Source organism: Phalaenopsis equestris, unplaced genomic scaffold (assembly GCF_001263595.1).
Source record: "Phalaenopsis equestris unplaced genomic scaffold, ASM126359v1 Scaffold000134, whole genome shotgun sequence".
Lineage (NCBI taxonomy): Eukaryota > Viridiplantae > Streptophyta > Magnoliopsida > Asparagales > Orchidaceae > Phalaenopsis > Phalaenopsis equestris.
The window spans coordinates 2,019,718-2,038,139 of record NW_018164576.1 but is presented as its reverse complement, the minus strand read 5'-3'; the positions used below and the strand labels follow the sequence as shown (position 1 = coordinate 2,038,139).

At 35.0% G+C, this 18,422-nt stretch overlaps 1 protein-coding gene across 3 annotated transcripts in view; it reads left to right on the top strand.

Annotated features, from left to right (window-relative positions):
- The first annotated feature begins 3,496 nt into the window (after nt 1-3,496).
- Nucleotides 3,497-18,422, top strand: part of LOC110021529 (microtubule-associated protein RP/EB family member 1A-like) — a 21,489-nt gene continuing 6,563 nt past the window's right edge. Inside the window, exons 1-8 of one of the 3 annotated variants that reach the window (XM_020720059.1) lie at nt 3,497-3,631; nt 4,080-4,148; nt 4,234-4,320; nt 16,619-16,725; nt 16,824-16,942; nt 17,029-17,105; nt 17,382-17,495; nt 18,370-18,420. In XM_020720059.1, the coding sequence (XP_020575718.1) occupies nt 3,521-3,631; nt 4,080-4,148; nt 4,234-4,320; nt 16,619-16,725; nt 16,824-16,942; nt 17,029-17,105; nt 17,382-17,495; nt 18,370-18,393 (708 nt within the window). In that variant the 5' untranslated portion in view covers nt 3,497-3,520 and the 3' untranslated portion in view covers nt 18,394-18,420. Of the gene's footprint in view, nt 3,632-4,079; nt 4,149-4,233; nt 4,321-16,618; nt 16,726-16,823; nt 16,943-17,028; nt 17,106-17,381; nt 17,496-18,369; nt 18,421-18,422 lie in introns of those variants that run through there. The other 2 variants (XM_020720058.1, XM_020720060.1) reach the window with 2 other exon arrangements.

The following is an 18,422-nucleotide window of genomic DNA, read 5'->3' as shown; positions in this document are numbered from 1 at the left end:
GCCTATTTCCCAGTTTAATCTCCTTAAGATGATGGTCGCAATTAATTTTGTCTTTTTATTCCACATTCAAGATGAACCAACATCTTTTAATTTTACCATTGTATTATTAACATGAATAAAACTAATTAACATGAATTGGAATGCCACAATATAATCACCAATACCCCTCCACGTCATACTACAACACCACCTACACATCACTGTTGTTGCCACCTCCACACACAAACACCACACACCAACACATTAATATACCAACATATCCACAACACCACCACCATCTCCACAGACGAACACCTCCACACAAACACAACCGTACACCAACCACCACCTCACAACACCATAACCTTTGCACATCCACCAAAACATCCTCTAACACAAACACAACCACACACCAACCTAAACCTCCGCAACATTACTACCTCCACACATCCACAAAAACATCCGCTAACACAAACACTAACATACATCAACCACCACCTCCATACATTCACCAACACATACTCTCATACAAACACAACCACACACCAACCACCACCTCCACACACAAACCAACGTACACCATCACCAAACATCGAAGGTAAAGATGAACCCCACCTCATATTTTTCATTTGATGTAGTTACATACATGACACTCGAAACATTGCTATCAACAAATCAAGCACCCCCTTTCGACCATTTGTCAAGTTCTCACTCAAACATTAAAGGTAAAAATAAAATCCCACCACATATTTTTCATTTGAGGCTACTACATACATGGCACCCTAAATATTGCTCTCAACAAATCAAGCACCCTCTTTCAACCATTTCTCAAAATCTTACTCAAACATCAAAGGTAAAGATAAAACCCACATCGTCTTTTTCATTTGAGGATACTACATACATGACACCTGAAACATTGCCATCAACAAATCAAACACACTCTTTCAACCATTTCTAAAATTCTCAGTCAAACATAAAAAAGGTAAAGATAAAAGCCCACCCAATATTTTTTATTTGAGTATACTACATACATACATGACACCCAAAACGTTGCTATCAACAAATCAAACACCCTCTTTGAGCGATTTTTGAAATTCTCATTCAAACATAAAAAAGGTAAAGATAAAACCCCACCCTATATTTTTCATTTGAGGATACTACATATAGGACACCCAAAACATCCTGTTAACAAATCAAGCACCCTCTTTCAATCATTTCAAAAATTTTCATTCAAACATCAAAAATAAAGATAAAACCTTATTTCATATCACATTCAACTACAAATTCACAAAATCCAAATGTCAAATCATAAAGAGAAAGCCACAAATTGCAAAATCCAAATTCTCACTTCAAACTGCAAATGAAAAAATCAAAAATAGCAAAACCCAAATTCTCACTTCAAACTGCAAATGAGAAAGCCACAAATCTCAAAGAGAAAGTTATTCCATAAAAAAAAAAAAAAAACAGGTGATATTGTGGGAGGATGGTGAGCATAGTAAGCAGAGAGAGCCGGAGATCGGAGGGAAGAGAGAGAGTAGAGAAGCAACCCATTGCCACCAGAGGTAGGAAGAAAGAGGGAAAGGAGAAAGACAAACCGTTGTCGCCAGTGAGAGGCGTCAGAGAAGAGCGATCGAGAGAGGCGAGGGCAGAAAAAATACAAGAGAGAGGACAACTGTAAGAGGGGAGCGCGATATGGTAGGTCAGTAATAAGTTCACGAAAAAATGCGACTCGCGGGTCGCTCTGGGTTTAACACAAATTTTTAAGCAAAGAGGTCGCGCCGCTGTTTCCAAAAGCTTCATACGACATTTTCAACGCACTTTGAAACACTCCATGACACTCTTCCCCTCTCATTTGCACATGATAATTTGAAGTTACACATTCTCAAATCAGCAAAACTGATAGAACAAGTAAAAATTTGCCCAAAATTAGTTAAGTGCACCGAGTCGCTAACGGTCTCGACTTTATAGTTTTCATTAAAATTTAATATTTATAGTGTGTGAAAAAAGACAAAAAGGGGAAAAGTGTATGTTGCTAGTTGATTGCAATTTTTATATTTTTATGTGAAGGTATAAGTGCATGCATAAGTGCATATACATAATTATCCAAATTACACAAAACACTTGAGCAAAATAATAGGGGGTGGGGGGGGAGAGGGGGGGGGGGGGGGGGGGAAGATACAATCTAAATATGTGAATGCACAAGTGTTTAGACAATTAAAATTTTACTTTCTATTATTGACATTTTATAATGTTGTTATTTTTGTACTAGTTGTAATTGATAATAATGATATGTTAATTTTAATTTTAATTTAAAATGAATGGCTCACAAACTTAGAAGGTCAAAAATTTTATTTAAAATTTATAACTCATCATTAAAGAAAAAAACATTAATCTTAGGATTTGTTTAAAACAACTGGGAAGATTCGTCTGATTGGAGTGAAGACCGGAAAAGTAAAAAATATCATTTGTTGAAATAAACGTCTCAGAAAATTATTTCAAGAACGATAAATTTTTGTCGTTTCAAGTTACGGCCATCTACTCCGATGACAAATACAACTTTTAAAAGAAATTTTGTGAGCACCACCTTTTTTTCACACAGAGCCTTAATTCAGTTACTTCTGAGAGGGTCATTATTTTAGGGTAGGGTAGTAACTGAACCAAGCTGACTCGTGGGCCAACTTTGGCTCATGTTGACTCGATAAATGGTTCATGAGCTTAGCTTTATGAGCTAACAAGTCAAATTTAAGCCAACCCTAACTCCACTCATTACCTCGTGAGTTGGCTCGTTTAAAAAAAAAAAAATTAAATCAAATATACTCAAAATATATTTAATTTTAAGTTTTTTTTTATCTTAAAATTATTAAAAATATTAAAAATGACATTTTATACACAATATCCAGTGATTTATTAATATTTATCTTTTTATTTTAATATCAAATTAAATTAATATTACTTTCTCTCTTTTATATTGAAAAAAATATGCTCGTGAGCTAGCAAAGTTGGTAGACTCAAGCTTGAGTTTGAGCTCGAACTCAATTAATTAATCAAGCTCCAACAAAGCCTAAATTGACTCAACCCTGGACGATCATCCATACACCCTAAATAGAGGTGCAAATGCAAAGCACATCTCAAGTAAATCTTATCTATCCGTACGTGCCAATCATCCACATATAATATTTTTTCCTACTTTAGGATCTATTTAAATAAAGAATTTTATTGCCGTGTAAATAGAAAAACTAATAAAAGGAATTCATCTGCACCGTCAGATGTTTCCGCGATAAAATCACCGTTCACCACTTTGCTTCTCCACCAATTGCAAACGACCTCATCGTCCATTCTGGTTAGAGAAACGGTTAGGATTCTTCAAACGGTGACCAGACGCGTATTTCTAGTTTTCTAATTTTTAAAGAAGGTTCACCCGGGAGTGACGGCCAGGTTTCCCTCTCCCTTTGTCTCGTTTTATCTGTTTTTATTCTGCTGGGCGGCCGTCCTCGCCGGCAAATCATTGTTGAAATCTTTTTTGCGGGCCGGCGAAGCCGATATGGCGGCGGCGAACATCGGGATGATGGATGGAGCGTACTTCGTGGGTCGGAATGAGATCCTTACGTGGATCAATGCTACGCTTCAGCTCAATCTCTCGCGTGTCGAGGAGGTATTGTCCTCGGCGCATTGCTTGAACCCGTGCATTCTGCTATTTTCAATGATCGACCGATCATGGCTGTTTCTTAGTTTTGTTTGTCCGGCGGGATCGTTGGTTTTGTTCAATTTGGATTGAAATGAGGATAGAAATGATATGTCACTTGAATGATAAGTTGGGTTACGCGGGAAGCGACCAGAAAGCAATATTTCTTTTTGAGATTGTTTTGATATATTGAGGAAAAACTGGGGAATCTTTTTGTTTTTTTGTTTTTTTGTAAGAGGAGGGTAAGGAATCGTGATTTTATGGTGGGTGCGAGCTAAAGGGTTTTCATGATACGCTGTTTAAAGAATTTTGTGTGATTCTAATTATTGCTATTTGCACTTTGGTAGGAGCTTTTGCTTTGCTTGATTAGAGTCTTTGTAGAGCCTAAATTTCATTCACGTCTGGATTTGTATTGCAGGCTGCGTCTGGTGCTGTCCAGTGCCAGATGATGGATATGGTTCACCCGGGGGTTGTTCCAATGCACAAGGCACTTGCGTCTTTTTTCTTCTTGCCAAAATTTTTAACCGTGATGTTCCGTTTGTTTGCATTACTTAGATTTACTTTTCTTTCAGGTGAATTTTGATGCAAGGTCAGAGTATGACATGATTCAGAATTACAAGGTTTTACAGGAGGTGTTCAATAAGCTTAAGATAGAGAAGGTATTTCTCTTTAAGCTATACCTGGCAATGTGTCGTGCTACAAAGCTATTTCAAAAATTAGTTTTGTTATGAACGAAGTATTAGATTTTGAAAGCCAATTGTAGGCTTGTGGAAACGTGCTACAAAGTTTTTGAGTTCCTATTTCCTTAGGCATTTTCCAATTATCTAGAGATATTCTGATCCTCTAGAGATATAAGCCCCAGTTTGTTTTCTTCTTTATTTTCTTGAACAATTTATGGACCCTAATTTTTATTTACTATTAGCATTATTAAATCCTTGAGCTTATTCCAGGAGGATAATGAATTTTATCTCTATAATTAAAAGGTTATTTTAACTACGATCCTTCATCTTATTTATTTAATTGCTTTATTACAACCCTTTGGTGACTTCCTCTGTGAAAAGTGATAAGATTATTCTTCAATCTCATAATATGTAAAATAGAATTTAAAGGTTTTTTGGTTTTTTAGATCAGATCTTTGTGTATAAGATTATTTATCAGAGATTCATTATTTCCATTATACATCCTAAACGAGGAACAAAAGCACAATAAATTAATCATGAGTACACTAAGTGTCCTAAGATATAATTAATCACAATCGCTTGCCTTTATGAGAGACCTCAATCCCTATGCTAAATTAAATTTCAAGTAGCCTCATTGATTCGGCAGGGAAAATTTTTGGTTTATTTCTATTTATCTACTCTTGATTTTCATGGGTCTATGTAATATAATAATCTTTAATGATTTACCTTTTGTGGTAATTCAATGAGAGTTTATATTGAGTTTTGATGAATTTTTAGTTGCAAATTAGCAACCCTATATTTGAATTTTTGGTTAAGGCACACAATAATAATTTTTTTCTCAAAATTTCTATTTTGTCTTTGCTTTTGAATGCCGGCTGGGTTTATATCTATCTAGCTTGGCACAAGACTGGGGATTTGTATGTATCTAGATTGGCACAAGTGTGTTGACTACTAATTTCCATTGGAAGCTATCTACTTGTAACTTGTGAGTCGTCAAGATCAAAATATTGTGAATTATATCCTCATTCCTTTTTATTCTATAATTTTAGTGATTAGCTTGTTTACATTATTGTATTCAATCAAATTTTTTTTACAATAAAGTATATTTTATTTTAGTTTAAGTTTCGAACAAAATGTAAATTTTAATGATTTTAAATTTCTATGTAGAATTTTTATTGGATGATCATTGAATTATCATATGTGTGAATTCCACATGAATTTTATCGTGCTTCAAAAGGCAATGAATATTTGTTTTAATGGGCTTTTTATGATCTGTGAGTATTGAGATTGTTGGGCTTGCCTATATGAATCAATTCATTCTATAATTTAGCTGCATTAGGAAACCTTAAGCCTTAAGATTTCTTACATCATTCCCCCCTTTTTACTTAAATGTGTATATTATCCAAAAATTAAAGAAAAATTAACATCTTACTTTAAAATTTTGGCAATTAATCAGGGGAATAATGAATGATTTTATTTGATGATCTTCAATTCACTGAATGGTAATTTCTCTAATTAAACTCTTATACTTAACTATCATTAAGTTTTTTAATACCAGCAAGCTTGGAAAATATCTTTTAAAATATTTCTTATGTTCAGGATTGAATAGAAAACATCACTTTTCTAAATACTAAAGCCTATAATTACATTTTCTTTAAAACATATTGTTATTATTTCTTGTTATTCATTTTGATGAAACTTACTTGAAGAAGATATACATATACTAGTGAACGTGCTTTGTGGCTAGTATTAATTGATATTCTATAACAACTAAATTGAATATCAATGCTACAAAGGTAAATGAGTGGTTCAAGAAATACATTGATAAGAAAAGTAACCGAAAACTTAAAAGCATTATGATATAGTGCAGGGTTAGAGAAGGAGATTACTTGACATAAAAATACATCATTTTGATTGTTCAAATGTGGGAGGTTCAAGGTTAGAATGCTTTTTCTTCACTCCAATAGTCTAGAAGTGGTTTAAGTTAATTGTTTTGGAAGAAAAAAAAAAGATCAGACTAGAAGTGCGTTTCTTGGAACAATGAGCTTAAATTTTTAATTTCGGCCTATTTTTTTCAATTCCTTTACAAAGTTTTAGATTATTGCATATGGGCCATCATGAAGAAAAGAATCGTGTACTCCTTAGAGAACCATTTTTAGCTTCTATGTTGTTATTGTGAGCCTTCTCACCCTAGATGAGTCGACACAAGTTTTAGGCTTGAGATCTTACTAGATGGAAACATTTAGGGGTACATTTGGTAGAATGAAGTTTTTGTGAACAAGTAATTATGATGAGGAATCTTGCAAAATCTTCATAGTAAATCAGTGAATCTTTTGAAGGCGGATATGATAGCTATTATCCAGACAAATGTGCATAAATTTATTGAGAATTTCCTGTTGCTTGTCACTTGTCTTGGTGGTTGCACAACTTGCAAGGCTTGGTCTGGTCAATGAAGACGTTTATAAAGCCACCTTTCATCACGAAGAATAGGAAAATTATATCAGCTTATTTGGTATGTTTTTGGCATTTGTTTGTGACCTATACTAGTTTAGGGTTTCAATTTGTTGGGCTTCTAAGCTCTTGAACTTGATCATACGTGAATATTACATAATTATGTAAAGTCTAACCATATCAATTTGTTGTAAAGGTTTAATTGATTTTGATGTGAGGTTCTGACCTTTTGTTTGTATGAGTATATAAATTCCCTTAACCTCTTAATAATTCTATTAAATTCTCAAATTTTGATTTTGATATGTAAATTTTTAAGGGAATTTTTTAGTAGTATTCTTAAATTCTCAATTAATACGTTTGAAGAAGTTTCACAGATGTCTAATTCTTCTTGTGGGTTTTCTTGATAAAAATCCATTTGTTTTTTATATGATATTTGAAACTTTCAAATGGTTCGTTGATCTTTTACTTCTTTTTCCAGGTTTAAAATTTTTGCAACAAGGTTCAATTATATATGATTTACACCAATTACAACCCTAAATTAAAAATAATGGTAAATGAGAAATGAAAAACCAAGCCAAATATTTGGGATAAGACAATGATGTGGGTGCTTGAAAGTCCTTCCTTGTCAAGAAACTTTGATATTTCTCACAATTTTTCAGTTTCATGTTTGCAATTGATTCCTTATAATACAGTTTGACTTGACAAGATTAAAGAGTTTTTTATAGATATCTGAAAGTATTTGATTATAATTTGGATTACTGAAAACGCCGCCTCACCGTTTATTTCGCGCGTTGGAGATGCGTTTATCAAACCAACGTTTCCTATTTCGTGTTTAGCCCTCAATTAGTCCGCTGCCCCTCCCACAATGTCTTCCTTCTTCCTTCGTTCGCGATTCGGAAATAAAGAAAGCTCCCAGTGCCGCAAATTGTTCCTTCGTTCGTGATTCTTCTTCCCAGATTCGACATTGCTTCTGCTTCTTCCTCCTTCAGCACTCCTTCAGCACTCCTTCGTTCGCGATTAGCGGATTTGACATGCGTCTGCTGTCCGCCTCCTCTTTAGCTCGGTCTCCCTCACCTCTCTTTTCCTTGTATCTCTCCCTCGCATCTCCCTCGCCTCTCTCCCTCGCCATTTTTGCTTCTGGATTCTTTATCTTCTTCACTAAATTCATGTTATAAACTTGCATGAATTTAGGCTTTTTTTTTTGGCTTTTGGCAACCGCGATTCTTTGCTATAAGGTTCTTTTGTCTTCTTATGATGATAGATTATTCGTCTCTTTATGCTTTCTTTTAGCTTTGATATTTTTTAGGAGGATGTGCATGCATACCACAAAGTTTATATGTATTTATATCTAATATCTAAACTGGTTATTTTCACTTTCTTTATATTTTGTTTAAATCTTTTATTTGGGTTTGTGAAATTCTATTTTTAGAGGGTTATGGTAAGTCATATGACCCAAGTGATTCTTTTGGATTGCCCTTCTTATATGCTTTTCTACATACAAAAATTTGATTCAAGCGTTCCTCATTATGGGTCTACTACCTTCTTTTGATGGTAGATTGTTCATCTATTTATGTTTACTTTGAATCATGAGTTTTTATTTTTATATAACTTTGGTTGAATCTTTTTGATATATTTGTTAATTCATTTTTTTATTATGTTAAAAATTAATGTTTTCTTGATATTCACTCTTAAGTGGAGTGTATAACATTTTTTTGTACTGTCATGAATTGGTTTATTTGGTTCTCAACTGTCAAATGTGTAGCCATTACAGTTCTGTTACAAACAAAAACACTGCACAGTGCCAGAATAGTCATTTACAAAAAAAAAAAAACTACGAATAAACTATTTACAAAACACACAAAACAAACAGCTAAATTTTTTATTCAGAACAGAGTCAGAATGATCATTTATCCAGAATCAGCTGTTTTCCAAACACACAAACCAAACAACCAACCAAACAAAGCCAGCTTATCCGGATCAGCTGCTCATCAGCAGATTATCAGGATAAGCTGCTTGTCAGCATAAGCTGGATAAGCTGCAGTTGCCCCAAACAGACCCTAAGTTGACGCGGTAGCTAGAGTTTTATTTTATTTAAGTTTTGGTTTATGTGTTTTATTTTGCTATTATATCTTTATGTTTTAGGATGACATATTTGTAATTATAAGAGTATATCCTTTATAAATTAGGGCTATTTTGTGTGGGCTGAAAGAAAAAGATGGGCTTTTGGACTCATGTTTGTTTTCTCTTGGAAAGTTTCAATTCATCCAAACCTTGCCCTGCAGCTGTATCCTAGATTGACACCCAGGTGGTGTTTAGCCATTATCTTATTTTTCATGTTATTCACAGCTTTATCAATTCTTTCCACTGTTCTTGCTAAGATCAATAACTACCCGCTTTTGGCTGGTATCATTTTGATACCAGTGCAAGGTTTTTTGTGCACAATCCTTTCTTGAACTAGTTAAGATCGTCACTGGACTCCTTCTGAGAGTTGTTTGTGGATCAGGTTGAAGATTCTGTCAGCCCAACTTGTGCACGATTGGTTCTTCATGCTCTTCTCCACATCCCACACTGCTCTTTCTCTAATCTACCATCAATCGCTGGCTAAACCTAGAATTTTTTTATCCGGTCTTGAAGTAGGCCAGTAGGATTCCCGCTGTCCTCTGGATCTCTTCTCAGTTTTCTTCACTTTTCTCCGTCCCAGAACTCTCGACACCAACATATTTTTGGTCTGCTATTGATGACAAATTTGAAGCAGCACCTTGGCAGCTTCTCTGTGAATTCTGCCCTGGCCGAACCAGTCCAGCATCTTTTGAAGCGGAGCAGTCTTTTTTTCATGGGTTGCTCTCTGTTTTCTTCCCTGCTGTCTAGCTGCAAGGAACAAATTTTTGTCATTGCCATTGGTTTCCTCTGTTGTGGTCACAATTCCTTTTATATCCGCAATTCCCTTTCTGTCCAGCCGTGTAAGGTTGATAGTCTTTTATCTTCTGGTTCTTGATTCAAATTCTTGCTCAAACATTGCGAACAGATTTCTGTCCCCGCCTTCTTGATTCCAATTTTATGTTCTATCATGCCTCCATGCAAGAACATGCCAAGAGCCAATCGAGAAGTTTCCATAGGGGATCTTCTTTGTGACATGCAATGTATGCAGGAGTAGGGTTGTCAAAACGGCTTTGTTCGCGGACAGCTCGTGTTTGGCTCGTTAAGAAGCTCGTGTTCGGCTCGTTCGCTAAGTTAATGAGTCGAACACGAACAACACGAACAATATTTGTTCGTTCGTGTTCTGCTCATTTTGGCTCGAAATACTACTTATATATATATATATATTTGATGAGTAGTATTTTTTTAAAATTTAATTGACTACAAGACTACAAAGATTGATAATTTATTAAAAGTATTAATGAAGAAAAGAAAATAAAAAATATTAAATTAAATTCAAATGATGTTTTAAATCTTGCTCTAATCCTTAACATCTCATGGCTACGTGATTAAGGTTGTCAAAATGACTCTTTGTTCGTTAACGGCTCGTGTTCGGCTCACTAAGCAAACGAGTCGATCACGAACACACTTTTTGAGATCGAAATATAAATGAGCCGAGCACGAGCTGAGCCTTTACACCCCTATGCTGGAGAGACTTGTAGCATTGGAGCAGAAAATTACGAAGGAATTCTTACTGGCACAACAATTGAATAGGGGGTGAAAATCTTTTTCACCAAGTTTCTTCCAACAAAGATGAGCAACACCTTTATTCATGGAGGAAGGACAGCCAATGCAAAGTCACTCATATTGGAATTAAGATAGATATTTCTTATTTTGAAGGACATCTAGACCTATACAAACTTATTAATTGGCTACACATCGTCGAATGAATCGTCGAGTTCAAAGAGGTGCCCAACATCAAATTGTGAAGCTTGTTACTGTCAAGTTGAGGAAGAATGCTTCTCTTTAGTGGAAAAACTTGAAGCGGATGAGGCAAAAAGAGGGACGATCCAAGATCATTACATGGAGTAAGATGAAAAAGAAATTTTAATGCTATTTTTTGCAGTATCACTATCGGCAAAAGGTTTTTATTCATCTTCATCATTTACACTGACATAAGATGATGGTGGAAGTCTAAACCTTAAGTACACATTATTGTTTGATTTTTGGGTGGTTTGAGGGTTTCTATAACAAATGTAGTTCAACTTCAATCTTATTGGTCACTTTGTGGATATTGTTAACCTTGCTTTGATGGTGGAATGACAACAAAAATGGGGTTGGAACACCTCTTTGCGTTGCACAACAATTGAATAGGCCGACTTCAACAATTCTAGTCATGTTAGGGTGCTGCCAACTGATAGAAAAGAGGAAGTTAGCAGTCGTTCCACAGTCCAACCTAGTGGAAAATCTGTTTAGTGGGAAACAAGTCAACTAATAGATTATGCTTCAAATACAATGGATTTGGCCATATTGTAGTTCACTGTCCAAATTGTCATATCATTTATTTGGTGGAAGAGGATGAACCTGGGATAAGAGGTTCATTAGAGGAGGCACACGATAATTTGGTTGGGGAACAAATGATACATGCGGGTGAAGGAGAATTACCTGTAATGCGGCGCCTTCTTACTGTCGAGCAATCCTCCAACAAAAGTTGGTTGCGACACAATATTTTTGGACCCGGTGCACCGTCCAAGACAATGTGCGTAATCTTATCATTGACAAAGGGAATTGCAAAAATGTGGTGTCCTCTACCATGGTTGAAAAGCTTGGGCTAATTACCCAAATTAACCCACATCCTTATTAACTTGGGTTAAAAGAGAAAATGAAATCGAAGTCATGAAGCAATTTTCGGTGCAATTCTACATCAGGAAGAGATTTCAAGAGAATGTGTGATGCAACATCACCGAATGGATTTTTGCCACCTTTTTCTAGGGCGTTGATGCAGGTGGATTTAGTGTGTTATTTTTGTAAATATTTTCAATATTACAAAATACACACGACAGATACAATAGTAAATATGCAATTTAATCCCAACAAAAATAATTTTTGTGAAAATAGTTTAATCTTTTTTAAAAATCTTTAAACTGTCAAATTCCCTAAAAATAACACAATTATATGTATCGCTCAAGTAATAAAGTGCTCTAATGAAGTCCTAGATATCGATCCCACAGGGAAGTTGGAAATGCTTATAGGTAAATTCTTATAATTATAATTTAAACTACAAAAGTGAAGTACAAAATTTGAATCTAGAGTAAATGAGTGAATGCTAAATAAAATGCAATTAAAAGACTAAGTTAATTAAACTAATTGTTAAACTTTCAAAAGTAAACTTATGAAAACTAAACAAAGTTTTTGTGACGAAGAGTTCAAATTTAAAAAAAAATTATTCTTTTTTACAATGAGTATATGGATTATAAAAAAAATTAAAATCATTTAAAAATATTTTTATAAATTATTTTGTGCCAAATAGGTGCAATCTTATTATTTACTCTCTTCCAAATGCATAAAAAATATTGACGAATCCAAAGTTTGGTCCTAATTTCGTGGACTGCCACTTCAGAGCTCTCACTACTCCATCATCTGAGGGCTAACAATCTCACATTAGTTTCCAATCAATTGGGCTAACTTGAAGATTTTAATGTATCACTTTAAAATCTTCAATTCTGCATCCAACAAAGTATATTTCACTATTTATTTGTTCTCAACACGATGAATGACATCCTCTCCCATGGAATCAAATATGATTATCACTATGTTGTAGAAATCACAACCCTTTCGAAACATGTTTCTCAAAATTTTTTAACATTTCAATTGATTAAATCGAAAAATAAATAAAGATGAGAGTTAAATTATCGCAAATTATTGACATTTAAAACCGTATAAAACAAAATCAATTTTTCACAAAATCATATCTCAAAGTAGGGAGAAGGATAAAGAAGGCTACTCAGAATTCATGAGAAGGATACAACAAAACAAGAATTTCAGATATAAAAATAAATTTACAAAACAAAGAAATAAAAGAACACAACTTATCTCACAATCCTTCTCAAACAAATCCATAGAAGTTCTCTTCAAGCACTTACCCTCTTTACAAGCACTCTCAATTCTCTTTTAGAAAAGTAATGAAAAAGAAATCTCTCACATTCTCTCTTCTTTCCTCTTAAAAAATCTCTCCCAAGACTCTTTTTTCACCCCCTTCACTCTCTTTTTTAAGCCTTAGACTTTCCTTTCTTTTATTAGAGGCTGCCTCCCTAAAAAAAGAATTCAAAATTCCCTCCAAAATTCTATCCAAAAGTCAATATTTTTGAATTCAAAATACATGTATATTGATCCAAGAGATATATCTCTTTATAAAAGAACCTTCCAAAGTGTCTAGATGTATTGAATTACTCTATGGGGTGTTTAGAACAAGCGTCTCTTTCAAAATTCATGCAAAATTCATCCTGAAATGTCTTAATCCACAAAAATTTGTCTCTGGCGCTTCAGGCGCTATCCTGGTTATGACCGCGTTGTTCTAGGTTTTGACGCTTTTGACACTAGTTCTCTATAAAATTGCGCTTTAAGCGCCAGTTCTCTGTAAAGTGGCGCTTCAGGCGCCAGCTCTCTGTCAAATGACGCTTCAGGCACCGCTCTCGGTAAAGTGGCGCTTCAGGTGTTAGTTCTGGCGCTTTAGGCACCAGAATCTCAAAATTCGTTGTTTTGGCTACAAATTTCGTCTTTTTTGCTTTGCTCAAAATATAAAAAATTGATATACTTGTAACAAAAACATGAAAATATCATTCTTTAAAGTGAAATATAAAAAAATAAGCATAAAATATATACTTAAAACAACATATTATTTTGGTGTATTAGACGTCATTGACAATATGATCACAAAACCTTTAATGACGGGCATGTAGATATGAACGCCTTCTTGGGCAATGGTACTCAAGTTACTTTGGTTCCTATGCAAGAGGAGGCGCAGAGGCGCATAAAAATTTGAAGGATTGTTCGGCTGAACAAAAAATTGAGGTGGTGGAGGAAAAAGTCGAAGACCCATTTTACCAAGAAAATTTCAACGGATAAAAAAAAATTGATGTTCTTGAGGAAGGAGGTGAAACCATTTGATCAAGAAGCCTTAAGTTTCAATGCGGTTGAAGATTAGATTTTGGAATCACCGTCAATGGTCGTGTACGACGCATATGACAATAACTATTTTTTGGCCACATATCATGATTATGCTCAGAAGGAAGACAATTTTTCCAGAGTGAAAATTCTAAATATGTAGTTGACAGAAGTGCTGATGGTGAAGATTCTCATGCTAGATGAGATTTTCATAGTGATCAAACTAGAGTATATGCTGATTTTTCTTTTCTCAGGCATCAACACAAGCTAATATACATGAGCATATGGATTAGGCATCATTTCTTTGACAATAACCAACCTTGAAAGCCCAGCCATTGCATTACGACCCTGATATGAGAGAAGATGAATATCTTACAACAGAACTGCATCTATTAGTCTTGGTTCTCAAGAAATTGATGTCGAGTGGATTGAGATGCTTCAGAATTAGAGCTGGAAACCCCTTGATCCAATTTCAACAGTGACAATGTTAGAAGATGCTTGGATCACCGAATTTGACCTATATGGGGATTAGAGCGGCTCCATCACTTTCAATGTTTTCGAGTTAGCTACTCATTACGAATCAGATTATGAAATTGCTCAATATGAGAGAACTTTGCCAATTCCGGGAGAATGACACAAGAGCTAGAGTTTTATTTAAGTTTATATGTCTTGGTTTATGTCTTTTAGTTTATTATTTTTGTCGTTTTGATTTATGATGTCAGTTGTAACTAGGAGAGTCTAGCTTTTATAAATAGGGGTTGTTTTGTGTGGGCTGAAAGAAAAGACAAGTTTTTAGACTTGTGTTTGTTTATCTTGTGAGGTTTCGATCAATCCAAACCTTGCTCTACAGATGTATCTTGGATCGCCGCGCAAATGGTGTTTAGCGTTTATCTTGTTCTTCATGTTATTTACTCTTTTCCTCAGTTCTTTCTACTACCCTTGCACCCCCCTCACTCGCGGCGTGCATGCGTATGGTATCCTAATTTTAATTCTCAACATGCATGATAAAATTGCATGCTTCTCTTTAAAGTCGGGACTTATGCCACTACTAGTCCTACATATTCATGAATTATTTTAGTCCTCCTATAATGTGTTAAAAAGGGTCTTTAGGGTGCTGCCATTAAGGTTTTTTTGTGTGCCATTGCCTATGCATCGTTGCAACAAGTTCTGTGATATGATTCGAAGTAGAAATTGACACAGATTTTCATAGAAATTAGGGAAAAAAAGAATTTTATTGTAATAATCCAACAATTCAACAATAGCACAAAGATAATCACCCACGATTCCAGGGGTTGACATCCCGATTCCTACAATTCAAGAAAAAAATGAAAGTTTCGGGTCCCTGTGCACCGCTATCCCTCTCGCCTGTCTTCCCATATAGCTCTAATCCTAACTGGATCGCGCAAGTGACACAGAAGGAAGAGAAAAAATGGGAGTTTTGGGTCTCTGTGCATCGCTTCCCAACCATTGCCTTCCCAGCAAGTTCTGCTAGTGATTGTAACGAAGGTTTAAGTCATAAAGGCAAGTCTTGATCCCGTCCGTCGTTGCTGCATGTGACAGAGGAAGGCAAGAAAGATGCGAGTTTCGTGTCTTGGTTAATCACGATCCTTCTCGTCGAAGCCTTCCCGATCACTCTATCGCCAACAACGACTTGATCCCATCCGACTTCCAAGTAGCAGCCGCTCTGTACACAATGATCCCTTTTCGCAATCTTGACTCAGAAGGCGACAAGAAATATTGGCCGCAACGATCGAGTGGTTAATTTCCTAGAATTTGAAAGCTCTAATACCAATTTGATATCATTCATTTTAGAAATCGACACATATTTTTGTAGAAATGATGATAAACAGGAATTTTATTGTAATAATCTAACAACTCAACAAGAACACAAAGATAAGCACCTACGATTCAAGAGGTATGCGTTCTCTCCTAATTCCTACAATTCGAGAGGTCGGAAATCCCTCACAAAACCTAAACCTTTGACTCACAACTTAATCTCATGCATATGCCCCTAAGCCTAGACATAACAAGTCTATTTATACCCAATAATAATAATAATAAAAGACCGAACTGCCCTTAGGCTTATAAAAGACAAATTTGCCCTGAGACTAAGAGTCCTCCTAACATTCTGCATATAGGCTGCACAAGCCCAATGATACGAATGAACAAGGCTATGCCTTACCACTTGATACCTTGGATGGTCTAGTTCAGTTAACCAGGTTGCAACGAAGACTAGCCCTGGCGTTACAGGTGAAACTCTAAAATTGATTGAAACAAGCTGCCTTTTGAGTTCAATCTAAAGCGCCCCAAACTCATAACTTTTTAGGTAGGGTGCTAGATCAAAATCCACTTTTAGTTAGAATTCACGCTTATAGAAAATAGTAATTGCCTCATCGTTATGGATTTTGTAATATTTTCATGCAATCATGACTTCCAAGCCGTCCCTTTTCTATACCTATTTTGGTTTTGATTTTGATTCAGCCTTGAATCAACTTCAAGACAATTTGGAAACAATTTAAAATGTTCTTAGTCTGCTTGACTGTGAGATAAACTTCATAATTTGGAGTACATCTAATGATCTATATATGTCCTTCAATCTTAGTTCCTGAAACAGTTGCTTGCGCACAGAGAAATAATAGTTATATGTGTGTATAGTAGCATTTCACATTGATGTGCGTGTGTTTTTTAATTTAGATTCAAAATTTATTGCAAATTCTTATACGTTTGCAACATGAATACATGATAGCATATTGAAGTCAACAAGCTTGTTAAAGGTCGTCCGCTAGATAACTTGGAGTTCTTACAATGGCTGAAGCGTTATTGTGATTCTGTAAATGGAGGCATTATGAATGAGTATGATGATTCCTTTGCAATTAAATTATTTGAATCTCGTCATATTTCTGTCTGGAATGATGATAAACCTGTTTACCTTATTAATGTGCTGCGTGTAGGAACTATAACCCAGTGGAAAGGCGGTGCAAAGTAGGCAAAGAAAGGAATATCAGAGTTTCTCAAAAGATATCTAAATCTCTGCAGGCTAACAACTTAGGAAATCGTAGCATAATTGATGGTGCTTCTCTCATTATTCACTTATTGTTTATTGTGAGCCTTGTTCTCATTCTCTTATCTCTAATTTCAGTTTATTTTTCCACGAAGGTTCCAAACATGCAACCGTGGCTCCAAATTCAACTCTGGAGAATTCTAGTGCTTACATCCTCGAACTATCTGAGAAGGTATTACAAACTAAAAATTATGTTCCTGGTTGGTTTCGATGCTAAGCCTTCTAAACCTCTGCAGTTTTCCTTTTTTTAAAATTGTTGTCTCATTTCAGTAGGTAGACTTTTATTGTGTTTTAATCTATCCGTACAGTAGCAGTTAAGCTACTCAGCTATGTCTAAATGACATATTTTGAGGTTTAAGAATGGCCTACTTCCCTTATTCTTAAACGGAAATAGTGTTCTTTTAAACGAGTTCTAATATATGGTCAGGCCTTTTCCTATGTTATATAGATTAAAGAAATGAAGATTTCATTGGAGAGTATGGAGAAAGAAAGAGATTTTTACTACGAGAAGCTACGCTATGTTGAAATAGTTTGTCAAAAACCCGAAGTTGTGCATCTGCCGGTATGACATCTCTAGTTTGCTAATATCAGCTAGCATTACGTAATGATTTTTAATCTGCTACAGCTAACTTTTCTTGTGATTTTGTGTTGCTGGGTAAGTATTTCAGCCTTATGTAAAAGTTCACTTACATCTTAAATTTCTTACAAGGAGAAAAAATCTCGTATTTATGTTCTAAGCCTCAGTCAACTTAGATTTGATCAATTTTTGTCTATATTGATTGGTCAGGCTGTGAAGATTACATTTTACTGAGATATCTATTTTAAATACCTTCTCACTCAACGAAGCTTAATTAGTCTCCGTGTGCTTTGTTGTGTAATTAGAGGAGTATAGTTTTATTAATTCAAAATATCACATGGTAGTACTTTGATTATTTATAAGGAAGCTGTTGCAAAATGTTAGTAACCTCTTACATCATTCAAACTTCCTTTCTTGCCGTACAAAATTATATAATTTGAATTTTATTGTTTTAATTACATCACCAAGATTTCCTATGTTTAATTTCCTTCATTATTTCTTCTCCATGGACATCACCGAGCTTTTCTTATTGGTTCTTCACATTTATGTTATTCCAAATTCTCTGATGATATTCATATAATCGTGGACCTCATGGGCCCACCCATGGTTTAAGAAATTATGGGTTCATTGCTATATTTGAGGTGGTCGAAATTATTTTCCATTAATTGTCCATTTTTGTGTTTTTTTTTTCTTTCCTTCTTGCCATGATGATTTGAATTTTCCTCTAATTGTGTTAGGGCTAAGTATGAGCTGTATATATTTGTTATTTTCTTGATGAGAAAATTAGAGTTTTTTTTCCTCCAAGAAATCTCTTTCTATAGTATCAGAGCAAGAAAATAAACCCTAGCTCTTCTTTCAGCTATTGTCAGAGCCTCTCCAATAGCCGTCGAGCAACCAGAATCTTCCCCACAC